Source organism: Puntigrus tetrazona, chromosome 19 (assembly GCF_018831695.1).
Source record: "Puntigrus tetrazona isolate hp1 chromosome 19, ASM1883169v1, whole genome shotgun sequence".
NCBI lineage: Eukaryota > Metazoa > Chordata > Actinopteri > Cypriniformes > Cyprinidae > Puntigrus > Puntigrus tetrazona.
This window is the reverse complement of record NC_056717.1, coordinates 18,951,626-18,974,046: the sequence shown is the minus strand read 5'-3', so window position 1 is coordinate 18,974,046 and position 22,421 is coordinate 18,951,626. Positions and strand designations below refer to the sequence as shown.

Genomic DNA, 22,421 nt, shown 5'->3' with positions numbered 1-22,421 from the left:
TAGCCGTTTCGTGGTTTAAATTCACAATTTATATACATTTGTACAGTACTGCAGGATTGTTTTGTTTTTTTGGTGTGTCCAGTCTTGATCCTGCAAAAATGAACATTGGTCTGCTGTAAACTGTAAGATAGCATTAATCTTGAAGACCATGATTAGCTGGTTCAGGGGTGTGTGTGATTTAAGATTAGAGCTAACAGGAAAAAAGCACTCCAGAAGTAGGACTGTACACTTTATTTACAGCGACAGTTGAAAAGCAGAGTGCATTTTGATGTGTATATATGTATAATTTTTTTTTTTTTTTTTTCAATTTCACATTTGCAAACAATGTCCATTTTATGATGCCAAGTATAGAATTGGAAGCCAAAGTAAATAAAATCAAATAAATAGTCACTTAAAAAAAATGTAAAGTTATTTCTTATCTGTGGAATGTATATTTGGGCTGTAAATTCAAACTATTTCTTTTTGTTGAGCGCCTGCTGTTCTAAGTGGATTTAATTGATAATAACGATAAAAGTAGCCGAAATATATTTAGGACTGTTATATGGAGGTTTACAAAAGAACAATAACAAGTGTCAAAGGGGCGATGCTTTAGAATCATTTTAAGATAATTTTGTTCCTCCACTGATAACCAGTAAAAAAGCTTGGATAGTCGATCCGATATGAATCCACGCGGCTTGTTTATTTTAACGTCGTTATGACTACTGCCGGTGTATGCCGGAGAGCGGGTACGAAATTCCGCTTTACGGCAGCAACAAATGCACTAACTTATCCGCTATTACGACATTCGCAAACAATACGCAAAACTACACGTTACCGTGCGTTTGGGTCAGTCGCAAATATACAGTTATCGTTGTTAGCCTGAATTGTCTTCATGACAGGAATGCTATCATTTAGAAGTAGGTAAAAATCTTTGGTTTTATTTTCATTTAAAATACACACAATATATACACAAACATGAAGTGCTAAAATGTGTATATATATATATATATATATATATATATATATATATATATATATATATATATATATATATATATACACACACAAATAAAACAATAATGGGGATTAAATGAAGGCCTACACTTAAAAATAAAGTGTTTTATTGGCGTCAGTGGTTCAGTGAAGAACCTTTAACATCCATGGAAATGTATTGTTCTTCACTCTAAAAAAAAAGGTTTCTCTGGGAAATACAAAATGGCTCTTTGATGGCGTTGCTGTAAAAACCTCCCTTTGGAAGCCTCGTTTTTAAGCTTGTACTCAATCCGTCCCAGTTTAAAGGTACGTTACACCCAAATCTGTTAGACGGATAAATGTCCAGCTTTTGTGGCATTCCATATCTGAAACAACTGTGTCCAGTGCGCTAAACGCTACTAGTGATAGTGAACCCGTCCGAGCGTTCCTGTGCCGGTGGAGAGTATATCTGGCTGTCCATTCCTCCAGATCTCCCTGACGATCCGTTCTCTCTCCTCCAGCCTCCTGGCTCTCTCCAGCTCCTCCGCCGAAGCAAAAACGTTCACACTCTTAATGGTTCCGTTTAACTGGGTCTGATCGCTCAAGGGACTCATGGTGACCACTGGGACTTCTAGGTCCTCATCATCTCCTTCTTCACTTTGCGCCTCTTCCTTGTCTTCCTCCTCCTCCTCCTCCTCACTGGACTCTTTCAGTCGTCTCTTGTCTGATGAGGAGGGTGTTTTTGTCCTTGTCTGCGGCCGGCAGGCGATGCCCAGTATGAGGAGGACAAGGGCCAGCAGGAGACCTGAACACACACCCAGCATGAAGTACAGTGCGAAGCTCTCCATGTTCTCTGTGTTCAAATAGAAGAACATATCCAAGTAAAGGAAAGAATTAAGACATATAGTAAACATTAGATAAGAATATAGTTGGATTATAATGATACATCAATCGATGCTGAATTGAACTTGAATCACTGTGTTTTGGAAAAAAAAATGGATGCACATGAATATGTTTCTCATGAAACATCTTGATCTATCTTGAGATCATGACAACTCTTTGAAGATTTCAGCATGGTAATGGATATGACGTTAATGTGTTTGGTATTTGGAATTAAATCTGCTGCTGTTGGTTATTGCTATAGTTGCACGTGTGTGCATTCTGATACTCTCTAAAATGGCAGAAGACATAACTTAGGGAAGAAGAATGGTTGAGTAAATTATTTTCTCGTAGCGTAGCAAAGCTGAAGTTGAGCCACATGGACTGTTTTACCGATGTATTTTCTATGAAGGGTCAGATAGCTTTCCGATTTCATCAAAAATATCTTACATTTGTGTTTTAAAGATGAACGAATGTCTTATGGGTTTGAAATGACATGAGGGTGAGCAATTAATGACAATTTCTTTCTATACAGGTGGAGCTGGGGAGGTGGAGGGTTTCAGAGTGGATGTAAAGCAGCACGTTCATTGGCTGCATATGCAACATGAACCAATCAGCTTGTGCCAAGTAGTTTAATGCTTCAGAACCTTGGCGTTGTAGATTGTACATTTATGTTCTATAGCTATACACTACTTTGGAAGATTTTTAAGTCTCTTATACTCACAAAGGCTTTGATCAAAATACAGTAAAAACGGCCTAATATTTAATATAAAATATCTGTTCAAAAGATCACAAATTCTATTATACTGATTTTCAATGATTTTCATTTTGAGTGCATTTAGAATTTTTTTCCTACACCGACCCGACACTGAATAAAAACCTTAAACCCCAAAAGAACAAGAGAAACATCTTTATAGGAACGTTTAAGCCATTTCTCACGAAGTCAGACGTGTGAAGCCAAATCAAACAGAACACTTAAGTCCGTGGAATGGGTTGTTATTTTCTTATTGGGGTCAGAAGTGTGACGGGGCCCAAATCTATAGAAGTGTTTAGCCAGCTGCCTTTCACCGCTTGTTACCTTAACCTGCACAGTAACACATGCTTAGTGTTGAATGCTCTTACCTGTTATATGGGCATAAGTAGCCATGCTGTTACTCAGCAGCTCCATGTCTTTCCGTACGGGGTTCATATTGGCTTTATCTGGCAGACTGATTTTCCTTCCTCTTGCTTTCTTCTCTACTTTACTTCGCCTTGAACTCTGTGGTATAAAAATATACATATAGCTCAGAAACAGCAGGCATATGGTTATGAAAACCCCCAAACAAGCTTCTGCGTGTTGTGGTTGGTAACCTACGTGCTATAACTATTCAGCTGATTAGTTGCTGATTTTAGGGTAGCCTATGGTTCATGTTTGTAGCACAGTGTTAAGTTGCATGCAAAGTTTAATACTTAGCGTAAGGACTTTTGAAAAAAGCAAGTGACGCTTGCTTTAGCAATGCAAAGACAGCTAAAACAACATGCCCTGCTATGCATAATTAGATAAATAGTCCCTAACTTATTTATTTTGGAGCCTGAGGGTGAAATTGCGCTGACTGTGCCATTAAGCGACATTATATCAGTCTCTTTCCACACAGGCCATTTGTAACCGCTGTTGTTATTGCATTGACCCAGGTCTCACTCTTTGCTCCCAGACAGACTTTCCCATTTTTCCCACAGGAACCGAGACTCTGTGAGGATGTTCACATGCTGCTCGGGGTCTGCGTGGGACTCTTCTCTGGGAAACTGGGAATGATCCAGCTTGTGTCACTCTCTCCAGGATGGAAAAGAGGAGGGGGAGAATTAAAGCTGAACATCTGGATTTCCCAAGTCTCCTCCGGCCCAAGCGAGGAAATGATAAAAGCGTCAGGCTGTAACTGCGGTGACTCCCTGTGTGCGTCCACACCATAAAAGCCACAGACGCTGAGACCATGCCGGGATCACGGAAGAGGTGCCATGTTATTGTCTTCCTGTTTGTTTCCTCTTGGGGCCTGTAATTACAGCAAATCTACGCCATCAAGGCCCAAAGTCTCAGCCATCTCGATCCCTATCTGCCACGCTCTTGGCAGGACTGGGGAACACATTTAAGTACTCTTGAGCGAAGCACATTATGTTGACTGCGACTATTTGTCCTTATTTAGCTTTCTATTTGACAGAATGTCTGCTAATTCTTTTCACAAGTGGCTAAAGTAAGGCTTAAGAGGTTGCTGATCTTTCATGGCTCATTAACGTAATGGAGATCTCATTCATGTGTAATTTCAGATCTAATAATTACAGTAATAAATAGACACAATTAATATTTAAGTTTCGTTTATAAAGTGAAATTTGATTTGTTGTTTTTCTTTCTTTGCTTCAGAAATCAGAAAAAGAAATATGATAACATACAAATCCAAATTAGAATCATTATCAAATTATCGTCATATTTTCAATTATATTTGTTGTTATTTAGAAAAATTGTTATATACATGTTATGCAATATACTACTACTACTAGTTTTTATTATATTATTATTCAGTTATAATATTGAATAATAATAGTAATGGTGGTGTGATTTTGATAATTTTATTATAATTGTGTAATAATAATAAAAAAACACGTATACTTTATTATTAATAACAATAGTCGTATTATTATTATTGTTAAAATAATAATAATAAAATCTGTTATAAATAAAAATAGCATACATACAAATGTGATGATCATATACAATATCATAAATATTATTTAACATGATAATAGTAATGGTTAAAATACTTATTATCAGTTAGTGAATTTTATCTAAACAAAGAACAGGAAAGTTAAATTTAATATAATCATATGATGGTGGAGGTGATGATAATTGTATAATATTTTATTATTATTTCTGTTATTATTTATATTTATACTGTTCATATATTGAACACAATAATACATGTAATTAATCATACTTTAATAATAATTATACTTTATTATATATCACTATTATATTTGATTATCTAAATTAAGAGCATATTTTATACGATACTTGAAGTAATTAAATGTGTAAATGCAAACAGGTGTTCTTTTCCTCAGTTTGGTTATTCTCTGCAGTCCTGTAAAGCCCCTCCAGTGTGGTTTAGCAAACACAAACTACATTCCCTCGCATAAACAAAAGACAAACAGGAACTAGGATACCAGGAATATGAGATTACACTAGAAGCTTGTAAACATTGTCAAGTCCTGCTCCAAGTACCAATTAGCGTAGGACGTACGCCACAAGTTCCAAAAATATTCCTGTTAGTGACACGGCATACCAGACGGCGCTCTGCCCCACAGCCGTGAGTCAACGACACGGGACAAAACATCTCTCAATCATACCATCTGACACTTGTCAGAGCCTTTCCCAGAAGAGCAAACCTGCAGAGGGGCATGTAGCAGCAGAACATGCTTTTCTGTGTATTCCTATCAGCAATCTTTAAAAAACATTTTATCCCCCAAGAGGTATTGCACATTATTAACTGCATTAGCTGGCAGACCAAAGAAAAGCGTTTTCAAGTGTACAGTCATTTGTATAAAGGTTAGCAGAGTCAGGGTCAGTTGAGATTAAAATAACATGCCAAAGCTGAATAAATAAGCTTTGCACTGATTTATGACTTTAGGATAGGACAGTAGGGTGAGATCTATTTGAAAAATATGAAATCTGAGAGGTCAAAAATAAATAAATCATTAAAAATAAATGAGAAAATCATCTTTAAAGTTGTCCAAATTAAGTTTATAGCAATTCATATTACTAATGAAAAATTAAGTATTTATATATTTATGGATGGGAGTGGTCTTTATTTAATATCCTAATGAATTTTAGCATTAAAAGAAAAAAAGACTTGTGCCACTAGTTCTTTTGGCACAGGGTCACATATAGCTTTTTTAAATCATTGAATAACATTGTTTTATTATGAAACAAAAAAAAGTTTGTTGTGTTTAACAAAAATGTTTTCTTGTGATTCTAGAGTGTTGTGAGTGGTTGCTAAGGCGTTGCTATGCAGATTTTGTGGGCATTTGCAATCATTTTCTTGCACTGAGGTTGCTAGGATATTTTGGACGGTTGCTAGACTTCTGTGGGCAGTTGCTAGGGCATTTAATGTGTTATGCAATATCTACGGTGTTGTGGGTGGTTGCAATACTTTTCTTGCAGTGTAGTTGCTAAGTAGTTGTAGTATTACGAGTGGTTGCTAGGGTGTCACTATGCAGTTGATGGAGTCAGAACAGTCCCTAATAACTGCATAGAGTCCACCTTAAGTCTCTTTGATATTCTGGTTTATATTAGTACATACTGTGTTTTTATATGGTGCTCTTCTGGTTGATCTTACTACAGTCTCTGTGGGATTTTTTTTCACCTGGTTATATTTTTTTTGGCCAGATGAAAAAAATCTCCAATTGCTTAAAAGTAACAAGCAAGCACTTTTTAACTAAACCGGTCCACCCATGTTACACTTTTTGATACCTGACCATTTCTAGATAGTTTCTGACTTAATATCTTTAACAAAACTGAACTTTTTGATGACTTACCTTTTCTAACGAACCATTGTTTCTATCCACATTTGTCCTGGTGGAGGAAAGACGATTCCTGTATCCAGAGGCGCAGTGACTTCACGCACTGGCAGATGAAGCGGGAACACGAAACACCGAGGGCTGCTTTAAACGCACTCTCTTTCTCTCCCTGCTCACACTTGTCTGCGCCTGACATCAGGAGGAGCAGCAGCCCACTGCACTCACACATACACAGCGGCTCTCTCACTGCGACCAGACCATAGAAAAGCAGTTTGGGTAAAGGGAGGTGTTTCCTGTCAGAGGGGAAAATAGAGTCAGGGAGGGGCAAACGACATGAGACTAGAATTTACACCCTCGAGACGGCGGTGCGATCCAGGCCACATTTCACGCCCGCTGGTCACCAGATCAGTGTAAACCTCTTCTTCAGGTCCACACATGTATATTTGAGTGTGTTGTGTGGGTGTGTAAACCGCAGAAAAACATACACAGTGTTTTCTTTAAACTCAGACGCACTGTAGACGCTGTTCTAAATGTAGGAGCTCAAATAGTTTGGACGTATGGTTTAGTATTGTAGTTTATACACTATACAGTGTATTTGGCGTTGAAATACCAAGGACTCATGAAATATGATATTTCCTATGCAAAAGACCCCCTTTCTAATATATTAAAGCCCAGTTTATACTGCAAGAAAATAGTATTAAAGAAGATAAAAAAAAACCTACTAAAACATCTGTACTTATGTTCTTATGTTGAACTAAATTATCTGCAGCGTTAGACATATAAACCTGAAGAGAACTCTATTTAAATGTGTGTATTTATATATATATATATATATATATATATATATATATATATATATATATATATATATATATATATATATATATATACACACACACACACATTCACAACAAATTTTATTTTAGAAAGTAGAATAAAATGTAAAAATTTGTAAATGTTATTTTCTTTTTCGTAAGCTAGTCTAAAATTAACACATTTTTTGCTTTATAAAACTAAATATCAAAGAATTATTATTTTTTGTCATTTCCAAGTACAAACATGAACAATTTTTTTTTAAATAAGTGTGTTTTGCATTTTATCATGCACACTATAAGTTTAAATAAATTAGAAATAAATGACACTAATATTTTTTTAACACATTAATGCATTAAATTGATCAGAAATAAAAAAGAAAGAGATTGAGAACTTTGCTACAAAATGTTACAACAGTAAACAATTGTAAAAAAATGCGTCCCAGTATTACTGTTTTGAAGTATTTGTAATGCATTTGTGATTTTAAATGTAATTTTTCACAAAATGATGCCACTTTGCATTTCTAGAAACATTAAAATCTAAAACACCAGCTGATTTTTTGCCCATTCAAACCCTTCTCACTTTTTCTTCGTATTTACACTGAATATTTAGAAAGGGAACCAAAATACAACATGCAGAGCTCAAAAGTAATAGGTAGCAAATATAAAACAAAACCCAGCCTCTTTATGTTTCTATTTGTCTTCACTTTCAACATTCAAGCATGCCCCTAAATGATGTGTCTTTCAGCATGTGCAGGCTTGAATAAGGCCGACCGCCCAATCCCTGGGAAGGGCCACGTCAAGCGTGCCAGAAAGATCTCTTGTCTGTTAAGGGGTTAACCCTGCGGGGTGGAACAGGAAATGTCTGCAGTGGGCACAGCGCTGGACGCTTCAGGCTATGGCTGGATTAAAGGAGCTCTTTGTGTTTTCATCTGACGAGAGTTGGACACCTGAAGCGACTCTTAACCGAACAGAGTCCTGGGCTTAGCGGCAGCCAATGAAAGCCCGTGAACCTTGCTGCACAGATAAGTCTGATGGAGATAAAGGGACATAACGCAGGCAGCATACTCACATCAGCAGGTGCACACTGGGGGAAAAAAGATAAATGCAGGTTGAGCTGAATTGCCCATTGAGATGTGTGTTAGAACATCACGCTCCAACCTTTAAAAAAAGTTTTTTTCCTAATTGGGATTCAGGTTTTTTCACATGCAGCATGTGTCAGTTTTCGTGTTGTGCAATGTGTTTTGTTTACCAGAATATTTCTGCATCCGGACAGGAATGAGGTTTGAGTCATCGCAAGGACGATGATTATGTGGTCACTGAAAATCCTGCATCCTCATACGCAATGCCAAAAACATCTAGCGTTTTCTGGAAGCAAAATATTGTTCCAAAATAAAAGATGTAAAATCTTGCCACTTTGGCCACAAACCCACACAAAAACAAGACAATTTAGGAGACAGAAGCAGTCGAATTACTTCTTTTTGTTAGTTAAAGGAATGGTGCACGTTAAATCTTAAATGTGAGAGTCATTAATATGGTGTTTGTAACTTCAATCTGCAATCTTCTGGCTAAAAAAAAAAAACCAAGTCATCTGCCTATAATATTGTTTTCCACAGTGAAAATAGTAATCTGAATCAGGAAAGAAATATGCACAGATCAAGACATTAGTTGTGTGGATTACCGTGTTCGCTAATTATTTATATGATTGTCTAAAATTATCAATCATTTTTTCAATCAATCATTTTTTATTTATATAGCGCTTTTAACAACACAGGTTGCATCAAAGCACTGTACCAATCTGGATCTTATGAGCAATAAAGAAACATTAAAACACAGTCATTACACTGCAAACAATGTTTTTTATTGTTTTTTTTAAAAAATAACTATATTAGCATATAAACATTATTGTGATTAAGAAATTAATAGAACAAATATTCAAAGGTATGATTTGTTTAATCAAAAACAATGTTAACTTAGGCAATTCGTCGATCACTGCTTATTTCATATTTTACTGCTTTCTCAAACCACTAGTATAGTGCAAACTTAACAGAAAGACTTTTCCTAGAAATTATATTCAGAGCTCTTTCAGTCACCAACTAGCAACACTTTAAACTAAACTATGCATTGCATTTTGTCTGTGATCGCATTAGTTAATAAAAATGAATGCTGCACACAAGACAAACACGAGTTTCTCACAAAAACTATTTTTTCTTGGAGTATTCTTTGCGTCCGCCACTTGCTCCGAAGTTTCGCACGCGGTGTATTTTGGCGAGCTGGGTCTCTACTGTTTCTATAATGTTCATGTGGTCCGGGATGTGGACGTAGCGCACGTTTCCGCCCGTGATGAACAAGTCGTCCATACTGGACACGCGTCCGCGCCGGTCTCTGTACAGAACCTTCTCCAGCCGGATGTTCATGAAAGCGTCCACGTTAATGACGCGTCCCCTCGCCGTGCTCTCATCTCGCAGGTCAACGGTGGTCACCTGGCCATGCAGACCCTGCAGAAGAATCACCAGACTGTTCTCGGCGATGGTGCGTTCACGAATGGAATGGCTCACATCCATGTTCCCCTGTGCGCAGAGAAGTCATTAACACATGACCAATGTCATCTGTCTGAGTAATTTAACAAACAACTTTTTAAAAAATTTAACTTTTTTTTTTTAAAAGATGCCAAAGAAGAAGCAAACCAGTGATTCCAATTATAAAAAGGTAGCCCCAAATACATGCCTGATTAGTTGTACAGCTCTAGCTATGTGCTCAACATTTCTATTCAAGTGTTTTTGAGCAAGTGCACACTTGCACATAATAAATGATAATTAATTAGTTTTTAAGAGGCTCCGCTGAAAGACGATCCACACACATTGCATGGGAAATATGCAAATAACTTTTGTTGTCTAACCAGGTGCAATCCAGAATGAAAAGGAATAATGTCAAAAATGTACTTTTATGCATGCATATGGATGCATTTATCTTACATAACAAAACATCAAAGCATAAAAACATATACATCAGTGATTATAACATAACATTTGGACCGTATATACCAGTTTGGAAGTAACTGAAATAGTTACTTGTTGTAAAGACTAACAAGTGATTAACTCACCTAGATACATACTAGAAAAGTACTAGTACAGCCCTAGTGTTCACTGAAAGCGATACTAAACACGAATATCTTGAAAGACGTTATCTTTAACGTCCTTACTGACGCACACGAGATTTGTATCGAAATAAATACACAACTCGTTTCATTTCGAAGCCGGAATCAGTCACGAATTCCATTTGGAGTGAAAGCGTTCGCTTTATTACCTTAACACGCTCAAAACATCAAGTTTACTGAACGCTTTCGAGCGCCGCGCTTCGTCGCGGAGGGGGTGACGTCATCATGACGTTCCGGGTTGAGACCGCGCGCGCTCCCTCTAGCGAGACACGAACGCGGGAGAAACAGGGGCCAGCTGTCGTCCCTTTTCAGTTATTATTTATTAGAAAAAGGATTTTTATTCCCTAAAAGTCAGCCCTTTCGGCTTTCGGTCAAGGAGTCGAGGTCCACTGCTGAAGCGGGGCGCGTTGTCACAGTGAGCATCTACTGCTGATTTGAAAATAGCTTTATTTTGACATACACTTTGGAAAAAAGCAACATATCTGCATATATTTGTATTTAATGTCTGAATCTGGAATCTGAATCTGAATCTGAAACAATGAAACAGTAAAATGGTTAAAATCCCAAACTTTTAACTGTAGCTAATCATTTGTATAAAAACCTTCCCCCACACCCTTATCTGTTATGTGTTTATTATTTTTTTTTTAAATCTTGTATTTTACATTTTAATAAACATTATTGTACATAGCTTGGCTTTACATTAAAAAAGTTAAATTAAAGGTTTTGTGCTGACTTGGAAAACAATAGCTATAGAGAATGTCAACAGATAGATATATAGATAAAAATTAATCTAACCCCTGTGACATCTTGCCCCAACCTGAAATGTTTACATTTTCCCAAGAAAACAGTTCAACATTTCAGTCTTTTTATAATGAAGGGGATATTGTCCAGTTCATGTTGGTTTAGTTTTCTGTCAACAGAATGAAACGCTGCTCTGTTCCAGTGAACTCAAAACTTTACTTTTGCCGCAGTAAAGTTAGATAAAGAGATAAATCAGTCATTGTAATTAATGACTTATTAAACTGACATTTTAGATCATTTTTTTCTAACTTTTTTTGCTTTTGAGTTTAAAGTTCAACATCACATCATTATTACAATGCAACTCTGCTTCCGGCTTGTTCTTAATCATGCTTTTAAACGAATAAATGCCAGGCATTTCCAAACATTTCAGAATTGCCACGTATCCTGACTCACAGTCTACAGATATTGACCTTTAGAGCTCATCCATCATAGCCAGCAAGTCGTCTCCCTTGTTCCCTGGTCCCTCTGTCAGGCTTCCCCCTTCATCAAATTCTCCTGCTATGCGTGCCAGCTCACTACTGGCCAGCTGATCCTGAGAATACCAAGGTAAAACATCTGTTTAATGAAAAAAGTGTTTGGCATTAATAAATCATTAGTAGCGAATTTAGTGTCAGTAATGTAAAAAAAAAAAAGTATGCGCTGATATTTACTTGTCTAGGGCACATAATGCTAAAATATTACTAAAACTCATAAAACATTCCCGAATTAGCAGGAACAAATGTGTGGTTGCTTCTTTTGGTTTTAATTTCCCAGTAACTTAAATTTGAATGGAATTATAATCCTGTGCCAAAAAAACCTCAGAGTTAAGATCGCCCTGGAGCAATGCCGCTGTTTCTTAGTAAATCATAGTAGATTTTACTAGTAGCATTCCCAGCCCTGGGCAACAAAATAAAGTAAGATGCATGACACAGCACCTGTGTGGCTTGGATGTTAAGGACTCCAGATGACTTATCCGTTCCTTCTGAAATTCCACTTTAAAAAAAAACATTTAAAGAGATTGGTTATTTACAATAATGAAAATGTTTACCTGCAACACAAAAAAAATAAATTTTATTTTTCTACTTTGGATTGAAGGTAAATATCCAACTAATTTTCTTAGAAAATATTTCATTATTATTTAGCTGTGAGGAAACTGTTTCAGACTTTTACGAATCTTGCATTTATTTTTTAATAAAATAAATGTATTTATTTTAGTACATTGCGAAACTAAATGAGCAACGTAAAAGTACAACAGAAAATCAAGCATGCCCTCGAGGTTGTGTGTGGCTTGTTTCAGGATTATGTGTGGATTAGTAATGCTTACATGCCCTCCTCCTCCTGGTCTAAGGCTAACAGGTTCACTTTGAAAGCAGCGTCCATATTCAAGAGTTTCTGCACCTCCATTCCTCCCATCAGTTTAGCAAGGAGGTTCAGTTCCTCTGTGGCCAGAGGATTGGGCGTTGTTTCTGCCTGCACAACATGTTCGGATGTTCACACAATGACATCCAGAGAGAATTTAATTGCAAAGATAAAAAAAAATGTATAAATCTAAATGTTATGAATATCATATTATATTAGATTAGATTAGATTTTGTTTCTTAACGTGAGCTGTACTCTTGGAATCCTGCATGATGCCTGCAGTGAGGGTGTACCTGCTTTGGTTTCCTTGTTCTGTTAGAGGTAGTTGATGGATCCGTTTCTTCAGGTGAGGGTGTGCTGTACCTGTACAGAGGTCAACATACAAACAACAGTGTAAGCCTACATAAATACATTTGTGGTAAGAATTAAAAATAGGTTTTTAATCAGTCTTAAAAGTCTTTTTACACCCAAAGGCAGTCAAAATTATTATTACAGTTTAAAATAGCTTACTGTCCTCCATTTAAATGTATTTTAGAATGTAAGTTGTGCTACTTACTACACACACACACACACACACACATACACACACTAGGGCTGTCAAATGATTAATCGCATCCAACATTTGCATATGTATTATTTTAAATATAATTTATATGATATATAAATATCAATTTTAACATAATAAGGATAGGAATACGAGTGAATTTTTACCTTGTGGGGACATTTTTTAGGTCCCCATGAGGAAACAAGCTTATAAACCATACAGGATTTCATTTTTGGAAAATCTAAAAACGTGAGTAGCTTTCTGTAAGGGGTAGGTTTAGGTGTAGGGATGGTGAAGGGGAATAACACATACAGTCTGTACAGTATGAAAACCATTGCGCCTACGGAAAGTCCCCATTAAAACATGGAAACACAATATGCGTGTGTGTGTGTGTATTTTTCCCACAAGTCAGTCCCCACAAAGTAAAATAATTTCAGGTTTTACTATCCTTGTGAGGACTCACAGTGTAGCATAAACAAGTACACACACACACACACAAGGTTAAAAGGACAACATTTGGAAAACAGAACTATTTTTTTCTCTTTACTGTCACCTGATTATTAAATGCATTTTTTTTAAATTATGTATTTATATTAAATAATTATCTCTATTAGATAACGTGGTTAATTATATTTTTTATTAAATTTTTAATTTACTCAAATATTTGTAATACATACATAATATATGTATTATATTTTATTTGCATGTTAACAACATTGGAATTTGGAAACTACTAATTTTCATATTTACATGTTGGTGCCCAAAAATGTGACCCTGTCTCCAGAGAGGTCAAATGAACCCTGGAGTACAGCACTCGTGTAGCTTCCTCCGCTGAAAAACCTTGTCCTCTTCACCTCGCGGCCTTTAGCATGAAAATACCTGTGAGACGAGAATGTTTAAAGGAATTCTGAAGGAACAAAGTGACTGTTTGAGTATGGGTGTGTATGACTTCTAATCTTATTTTCATGAAGCCTCTGTGTTTTCCAGTAAATATCTACCGATGAACTCGCTATAAAAATATAAGGATCCTGATTGTGACCTCCGACCTTCATCCCCGTTACCTGATTAAACCAGGAACCTCAAATCCGCAAGGCACCGGCCCTGAGGTTTGCAGCACAAAATGGCCATTTGGATTCTGGATTTTTTCTTTCAAGAAAATGGAGACCTGTCGAAAGAACATATTACAAAATCCCATGCCATCAGTAAGCGTCACTGCAAGCACATGACAGAATGACTGCGCTCGGATGTTCTGAGGGGAAAAAAAAGCCGTGACAAATGAGTAATTATTTGCATACAACCGTATGATCTGGCAGAGATCCATTTCAAACACTAATGACAATATACCTTCGTAAACAAACCACTTACTCTGATTTGCATATCTTGAAAGAGAACCAGCAGCGTATGCCGTATTAGTTGAAACTCACCATCGGATAAGGGTGTGTATACCTTAGAAAAAAAACCCTTTTTAAATTTGGCAAGTGTGTACTAGAAATAGCAATAACATTGGCACAGAAAAGCATCCTGATGTGCGATGGATTTTAGAATGAATTACAACAACAACAAGAAAATTCATAGCAGTTCTCAAGTGCACGTATTATTATATATTTTTACTCATAGTGTTTACACCACATTTGAAAACTAGGAGCAAGCTAGTTCTTGGTGGGCGACTGGATTTTTACCTCAATAAGCTGCCTGTGGGCTTCGTTGATCTGGTTAACGAGGCTGGGATTATCCTTCACCAGTTCCTTGATGGTGTCCGTGTGGTTGAAGGTGATAAGCAGTAAATCTCGTGGACGTGGACACAAAACGATCTGATACTTAAAGGCCATAGTCATCAAATCGTAAAGCTACAACAGAGACAAACGACACAAACGTACACAGGAAACTGTTCATAAATATAGACTCTGAACATTTTTGTGCCACATAAACTGAAAAATGTGCTATATGCGGTCTAAATGAACTGGTTTTATTCAAGTCAGAAATCTTATTTAATATGACTGAACGTGAAAAAGTCACTTCATCTGGGTTGGAACGAGCAGAAAGAGCACTGTTTTATATTTACGTAACAAAATGCTGATGGTTCATAGATAAATAAAATGCAGATTTTTTTGTGTACTTAATGTTCAGAAAGACAGTGTGCAGAAACACAAGTAATGCATTTAATGTGTTTCCTCTGATTTTTTTTCACCATGCTATTTTCTTTGTTTAAATAGATCTAGACTTAAAGTATAATTTTTTTAAAATATACATTTATGGTTAAGTTTTATTCCCAGCATGCATCGGGGCATGAAACCTGGTAGATTTTGATAGTTGCCCTAAAACATTTTAAGTTATAGACTATAAGTATTGGCGCTTTTCAAATGTTCCAATGTTTTCTTCATTTGAAATAACTGGTCCTACTTCTTGCCTGATACATGCATGGTACATGCAAGACCAAGCACTTTAATGAAATACATTAATGAAGGAAGATTACAGAATAAATTCTGTATTAATGTATTACTGACACTATAAGAAACCTTGCTGCAATTGAAAGGAATGTGATTCACAGTTGATTTTGCCTGGGGAGAGGGTGAGTACCTTATCCATGCTGGCTGGGTTTAGACGCATAATAGAGGTGTGTGCTAGCCGTGTCAAAACTGTCCGCAGGGCTCGGTGGGAGTACAGATCCTGCGGCTGCAACAGCTCCTCTAGAAAAGCCTTGTTGAACATAGTGGCCACTATATCATTTATAACTACAGAAAAAAGAGAAACATCGTCAAATGGAAAGAAACAGAAACAATCTGCTAAAGTTTGCATTGTGAAAATTATTTTGTCGGTTAGTTACGGCTTTGGTTGTGAAATACAGGCATTATATGAACCTTAATTTTGGAGGTATGACTTTTTCGTCTCAGAATTCCTATGTTAGCTGCATGCAATACGCCATCAGATATTTGGTACAAACTAAACAGGAAGAAAGGTAATGGAAAAAAAAATGTACCTCTTTTCCTGTCATCGTCTGTCCAACGACCTGCAACAGAGCATTTAACTTGTGTTAAGGCCGAATTTCTGTTACGTCCGAGCAAGCACTCAGTCCTGTGACAGCAAGACATTTAGTGTAAATGAAAAACAGACATGGTACAGGAATCTGTCAGTTAAGAGAATTATCTTCTGACAGCAGCTGAGATAACATCAAATCATGCATGCAAATAGATCTAATTCATTATGTTTGCATTATGAATATATTTACAGAGACAGACAGACTTACTAAACTTAATAAGTCTAAATATTACGAAAATTTGCATAAGGCAAATACGCACAATGATTGAAGTGACATAATGGGAATAAAAAAGGCTGACAGTCAGTGGGACACCAACTCTGGATGTTGTTTCTTTTGCTTTTATTTGATTGCTTTCATTGTACGAGCAGCCGTTCAAATTCATTCGTATAGTAACACGTCTTTTTCGTCTGTACTTGTTTTTATTTTCTTAATAACACATTCATAAAACAGACAAAAACGCGTGAAGGGCGCACTAGTGATTGGCAGAAGGCTAAAGCAGGGTTCAGGGAGACATGCAGCTATTACAGTTATTATCATTAGCAGTTACCTCTCTGAGTTTTGTCATCGTTGTCGTCCTGCGCTCGGAGCCGCTGATCCAGAATGTAGATCATTTCTCCGCCGAGGTTTATAACGAGCAAAGGAAGAGTTCTTTGAGACATTGCGGAGATATTTAATGCACGGTTTTATTAGCGGCTCGCTTTAAAAAAAATCACAGGAGCAAGTTACTGCAGTTTTTTCTTTTTTTTTTTTGATCAAGTTCATTTTCTTCTGGCATACGCCGCTTCTAGCTGGGCATTATGACGTCACGTAATGCCACGCTGACCCGCTGACCTCGCGCTCGCGCTCGCACACCTCGCACACCTGTCATTAGCCTCCAGCCTCCAGGCGCGCGAGGTGGATGAATTATGGGAGAGAGCGGGGGAGTCACCCCTTGTTTCAAGTCAAAAAAAATAATTGATAATTATTGTTGTTGTCCGTAAGTGTTCACCGTTTACTCACCCTGTGATGGAGAAAGGCCCATGAAATAATTGGTAACTACATTTAGGTTCAAAAAAACTTATGTCTAAACAACCACCGAAGAAATCAAGTGTGTTTGTGCTTATGAGGCTGTACTGTTAGCATGATGTTGGTCATTTGAGCCAAAAACCCCAGGCTAGGTGGGCGAGCGAAAAAAACACTTATGAAATATTATTGTATTGTATATCTATGTTACATTTCATTTATTTTAGATCGACAAGGTGTTCTTTGTTTTGAATTAGATGATTTTTTTTTTTTTTACTTTTAAATAGGTTTTAAAAAGCCATTGTTTATAAAATCTCTTTTCTTGATATAGCATGAGCTGAAAGTGTTCAGTTTTACTAAAGTATACTCAGAGTTTAACTCAATGTGGCTCAACATACCTTCTCCCAAGGCTTAATTTACCATTCAAACATTTCAAATCAATTGTTTTTTTATTTACTTTTATTTATTTGTAAAGGTATAAATGTGTGTCAACTTGCCCCAAGCTGACATTTAAAAATATCCTTCTGCTGAAAACACAGCGTACCCATTTAGTTAATATCTTCACATAGTAGGCCTATATAATGCCTCGCCATTATTTTAAAGGTACCAAAATGCTATTCTTGGTTTTAAAAACTCTATAACTAAAGTTTGATGACTAGATAGATGACTTTGAGGATTTTCATATGCTGTCTGTACACCACGAATGAATGCAAACTGTTTCAGGGCTCATTTTACATTGACTGTTTAGGCAAATGTAGTCAAATGCTGTATAACTGTCTCAGTTAAAGATGTAAAGTATATGGCAAGTCGGCAAACGTCACCATTTTATTTGACTTCTTGAACTGTCTGATGCCAATGACAGAAAAATTCAGTGCAAGCTAATTCTTATATTCTTCTACAAATTATATGGCACTAGTAAGTATATTTTTTTTAGTTGTTGTTTGAAAATCATGATCTAACACATTCCTAAATATGAAATACATGTTTAGTGTGTTTATTTTTTGCATGGCGGCTAAATGCAAATTACTTTTACAAGGAACTCTTGTACTGTAAACATGTTTAACTGTTAAGGTTTGGATATGGCAGGTGGTATTTGCTGTCAAGAGCATGAAACTAGCTTGTAATGACTGCTCTGCTAAAAATGTTTTACATTAGCAATGTTCAAAAAGTGACCAGTAATTTTAGCTATTTTGAAATATTTAATATCAAATTAGAGTCCATATGATTAAAAGCTTTATAAATAATTAACTCTTTTCATCTATATCATATGATTATACATTTTATAGTTAACTCTGTTAACCTATCAACTATTCATTTTTCAGAAGTACTGCAAAAGGAAACTAAAAATAATGGGAAAACTTCACTACCTTTCCGTGTTTATAGTGTAAGTAGCATTGTAATAAGTAAGAAGCAGTATGGAAAACATAAAAGCATTTAGACTAAAGCATATGGGTGCCATTATATTTTAATATAGTGAATATATTCTTTTTCTGCAGGGTGGTCATCTTTATGTGTGAAGGTAAAAAACAATTCAGTGTCTCTAAAACTCTCAGTTACAAGTATGTCTGTCACAAATGGATGAAGAAAATAGAAAGTCGCACACTTTTATCGGCTATATCAATACCTGGAACACACCAAAGCAACAGATACTTAAGAAGTACAACACCAATGTTCCAAGCATGGGGATTGCACAACCAACTGGATGCAGGTGTGCGTTTTTTTGACATATACGTTTCCTCCGACAGCATCAAGTACGTTAAGACTGGAAACGTCCAGGAATCAGAGACCCTTACTTATTTTTTAAAAACTATGCTGACGTTCCTTGTAAAACAGAAGAAAGAGACACTGTTGCTTAGAGTGACTCCAGATGAGGGTGCTGTTGCTCAAGTCACAAAATTGTTAAGCAGTGATAAATTTTTAAGACATCTGTGGAGGGACAAAGACATTCCAACACTGGGTCAGGTGAGAGGCAAGATAGTCTTGATTCAGAGTTCAAAATTAGAATTGGGACTCCCTGTTCACGTCACAGAATTGAATGTAGACATGGAATCAAAAGAAACACAAATGAGAGAAAATATCAAGTTAGCTTCACAGAAGTGTGAGCAGGAGATGATGCTTACATACACTGGAGCTAATGGAGAATCAGAGGAGCCAATTGAAATTGCAAAAACAGTGAATAAACAAGTTGATGATTATCTCCTTGATCTTAAGGGAGACACAGATAGACCACATTGTGTCGGTATAATTGCTATGGACTTCCCTGGTCCGAAAGTCATCCAGACAATCATCCATTTTAATGGGAAATTAGGGGAGGGGTCACAGATTGTAGGTGACTCAGGAAGCAATGAAGATGTTGCTCTGCTTGATTCTGACATTTTTGAAAGTTTTGAAGAAGAAGAAGCTTCTTCAGCAAAAGAAAAACCTCAGTCCGCAAAGAGTAAAGAATCTTCAGAAGAAGAATCTCAGCCCCCGGAAAGTGAAGAAACTTCAGAAGAAGAATCTAAGCCCACAGAAGGTGGAGAAACTTCAGAAGAAGAATCTCAGCCCCCGGAAAGTGAAGAAACTTCAGAAGAAGAATCTAAGCCCGCAGAAGGTGGAGAAACTTCAGAAGAAGAATCTCAGCCTGCAGAAGGTGGAGAAACTTCAGAAGAAGAAGAATCTAAGCCCGCAGAAGGTGGAGAAACTTCAGAAGAAGAATCTCAGCCTGCAGAAGGTGGAGAAACCTCAGAAGAAGAATCTCAGCCCGCAGAAGGTGGAGAAACTTCAGAAGAAGAATCTCAGCCCCCAGAAAGTGGAGAAACTTCAGAAGAAGAATCTCAACCTGCAGAAGGTGGAGAAACCTCAGAAGAAGAATCTCAGCCCGCAGAAGGGGGAGAGATCTCAGAAGTAGAAGAATCTCAGCCCGCAGAAGGTGGAGAAACTTCAGAAGAAGAATCTCAGCCTGCAGAAGGTGGGGAAACTTCAGAAGAAGAATCTCAGCCTGCAGAAGGTGGAGAAACTTCAGAAGAAGAATCTCAGGCTGCAGAAGGTGGAGAAACTTCAGAAGAAGAATCTCAGCCCTCGGAAAGTAAAGAAACTTCAGAAGAAGAATCTCAGCCTGCAGAAGGTGGAGAAACTTCAGAAGAAGAAGAATCTAAGCCCGCAGAAGGTGGAGAAACTTCAGAAGAAGAATCTCAGCCTGCAGAAGGTGGAGAAACCTCAGAAGAAGAATCTCAGCCCCCAGAAAGTGGAGAAACTTCAGAAGAAGAATCTCAACCTGCAGAAGGTGGAGAAACCTCAGAAGAAGAATCTCAGCCCGCAGAAGGTGGAGAGATCTCAGAAGTAGAAGAATCTCAGCCCGCAGAAGGTGGAGAAACTTCAGAAGAAGAATCTCAGCCTGCAGAAGGTGGAGAAACTTCAGAAGAAGAATCTCAACCTGCAGAAGGTGGAGAAACCTCAGAAGAAGAATCTCAGCCCCAGGAAGGTGGAGAAACTTCAGAAGAAGAATCTCAGCCCACGGAAGGTGGAGAAACTTCAGAAGAAGAATCTCAACCTGCAGAAGGTGGAGAAACCTCAGAAGAAGAATCTCAGCCCCAGGAAGGTGGAGAAACTTCAGAAGAAGAATCTCAGCCCACGGAAGGTGGAGAAACTTCAGAAGAAGAATCTCAGCCTGCAGAAGATGGAGAATCTTCAGAAGAACAATCTCAGCCTGCAGAAGGTGGAGAAACCTCAGAAGAAGAATCTCAGCCCGCAGAAGGTGGAGAAACCTCAGAAGAAGAAGAATCTCAGCCCGCAGAAGGTGGAGAAACTTCAGAAGAATCTCAGCCCCCGGAAAGTGGAGAAACTTCAGAAGAAGAATCTCAACCTGCAGAAGGTGGAGAAACCTCAGAAGAAGAATCTCAGCCCGCAGAAGGTGGAGAAATCTCAGAAGAAGAAGAATCTCAGCCCGCAGAAGGTGGAGAAACTTCAGAAGAAGAATCTCAGCCCCCGGAAAGTGGAGAAACTTCAGAAGAAGAATCTCAACCTGCAGAAGGTGGAGAAACCTCAGAAGAAGAATCTCAGCCCGCAGAAGGTGGAGAAACCTCAGAAGAAGAAGAATCTCAGCCCACGGAAGGTGGAGAAACCTCAGAAGAAGAACAAGAATCTCACTCTTTGGGTGAGAAACACCATGCCCAAAGTAGCCAACATCCCAGAAAAATTATTATTAAGATAAATTGCCACAAAGTTCACTCAAGACCCAAACCATCTCCTTTACTTTAAACATTTTTAGTGGAATGATTCTTAGTGGAACCTCTTTTTAGAGTAAACAATTACCACTGAAATATTGAATAGTTACAGATCTTTTTTCTCTATCTCTGTAAACTACAACACATACATAAACACATCCTGTCAGTCAAATAAAACATACAAACATAAAATACATCATTCATTATTTGCATGTCTATTACAAAAAGACTGAAACAATTAGGCATGTGAGAGGAGACTAGTTGCAATCTATGCAACTAACTGTGGTCTGAGTCAGTATTCACTTAGGGGTTTCCAAAATGTTAATGATTCTGTAATTGTTGTTTTCTTGACATTTGCGTTTCTTGAATCCAAGATAACATCAATAAAATGTGAAAATATGTGGCTGTTGGTGAAGAACTAATAACCTGGAGTAATAGTGAGAATTTAAAAAGCATCAAGATTACGCCCTCACTTCTCACTGTCCTGTGCTATATAAAGATAGGGGAAGTGAAATTAACAAATGTAGAACATTAATGTTTGCTCAATAACGTTTTTGCCTCTTTCATTTTAATTGAAGAAACTCATTCTTAGAACAATTTCTTGTAATGTTTCAAATCAATAAATATATAAATAAGATAATGTTATCGTTATTATGCCGATTTTACGAATTCAACAGTGTCACACATATCAACAGTACATTAATAAAATGCTAATTAGCATTAATAAAACAGGTAGATTCTTTGCAAGTTAATCAAAGACCTTTATCTTCTTATAAATAACTATTGTTAAAAACTAATGAGAATAGTTCTGGATGTTTCATTAGGCTATAGTTTCTTTAGATCATGGGTTCTGGGTTTTCTAGGAAATAAAAAGTGGAACTTGATGTTCTCATATGACATCAGTTCTCATGACGTGTAAAGCACTTGATTCTAGCGGAATTTTTTTTATTTTAAAACGAGTTAAGAAGGAAAACATTGACTGTATTATCAAGCATTCATTTACAATTAGTGAGTTTATGACATAGTGGCAAAATACATATATTTTTTATAGATATTAAATTAATTTAATTAATTATTAAATTAAATAAAAACGAGAAAAAAGGAAAAAACGCAAACTCTGTAAATAATAGCTACAATAGTTTTTTTTTTTTAA

The 22,421-nt window shown here is 36.9% G+C and overlaps 4 protein-coding genes across 6 annotated transcripts; 1 reads left to right on the top strand and 3 right to left on the bottom strand.

Annotated features, from left to right (window-relative positions):
- Positions 1-1,055: 1,055 nt before the first annotated feature.
- On the bottom strand, positions 1,056-6,644 carry eva1bb (eva-1 homolog Bb (C. elegans)). Of its 2 annotated transcripts, XM_043217374.1 has the most exons (3): positions 6,391-6,640; positions 2,953-3,088; positions 1,056-1,804 (listed from the first exon to the last, which is right to left on the bottom strand). In XM_043217374.1, the coding sequence occupies exons 2-3, from the start codon at positions 3,017-3,019 to the stop codon at positions 1,371-1,373; spliced, it is 501 nt and encodes a 166-aa protein (XP_043073309.1). In that variant the 5' UTR covers positions 3,020-3,088; positions 6,391-6,640; the 3' UTR covers positions 1,056-1,370. The 2 variants fall into 2 exon arrangements, with proteins under 2 accessions (XP_043073309.1, XP_043073310.1); XM_043217375.1 differs by lacking the exon at positions 2,953-3,088 and having other exon boundaries at positions 6,391-6,644.
- Positions 6,645-9,023: 2,379 nt separating this feature from the next.
- On the bottom strand, positions 9,024-10,639 carry lsm10 (LSM10, U7 small nuclear RNA associated). 2 transcript variants are annotated; one of them, XM_043217254.1, is made up of 2 exons: positions 10,491-10,639; positions 9,024-9,754 (listed from the first exon to the last, which is right to left on the bottom strand). In XM_043217254.1, the coding sequence occupies exon 2, from the start codon at positions 9,746-9,748 to the stop codon at positions 9,386-9,388; it is 363 nt and encodes a 120-aa protein (XP_043073189.1). In that variant the 5' UTR covers positions 9,749-9,754; positions 10,491-10,639; the 3' UTR covers positions 9,024-9,385. The 2 variants fall into 2 exon arrangements, with proteins under 2 accessions (XP_043073189.1, XP_043073188.1); XM_043217253.1 differs by having other exon boundaries at positions 10,288-10,614.
- Positions 10,640-11,524: 885 nt separating this feature from the next.
- oscp1a (organic solute carrier partner 1a) lies at positions 11,525-16,720 on the bottom strand. The gene is made up of 11 exons (XM_043218329.1): positions 16,609-16,720; positions 16,002-16,031; positions 15,602-15,756; positions 14,704-14,871; positions 14,390-14,470; positions 14,086-14,189; positions 13,775-13,903; positions 12,774-12,843; positions 12,446-12,591; positions 12,057-12,114; positions 11,525-11,674 (listed from the first exon to the last, which is right to left on the bottom strand). The coding sequence occupies exons 1-11, from the start codon at positions 16,718-16,720 to the stop codon at positions 11,555-11,557; spliced, it is 1,173 nt and encodes a 390-aa protein (XP_043074264.1). The 3' UTR covers positions 11,525-11,554.
- A 1,166-nt stretch (positions 16,721-17,886) lies between these two features.
- LOC122323898 (retinitis pigmentosa 1-like 1 protein) lies at positions 17,887-22,366 on the top strand. The gene is made up of 3 exons (XM_043218012.1): positions 17,887-17,978; positions 18,386-18,447; positions 18,560-22,366. Exons 1-3 carry the CDS (start codon positions 17,970-17,972, stop codon positions 21,300-21,302), a joined length of 2,814 nt encoding a protein of 937 aa, XP_043073947.1. The 5' UTR covers positions 17,887-17,969; the 3' UTR covers positions 21,303-22,366.
- The last annotated feature ends 55 nt before the right edge of the window (positions 22,367-22,421 follow it).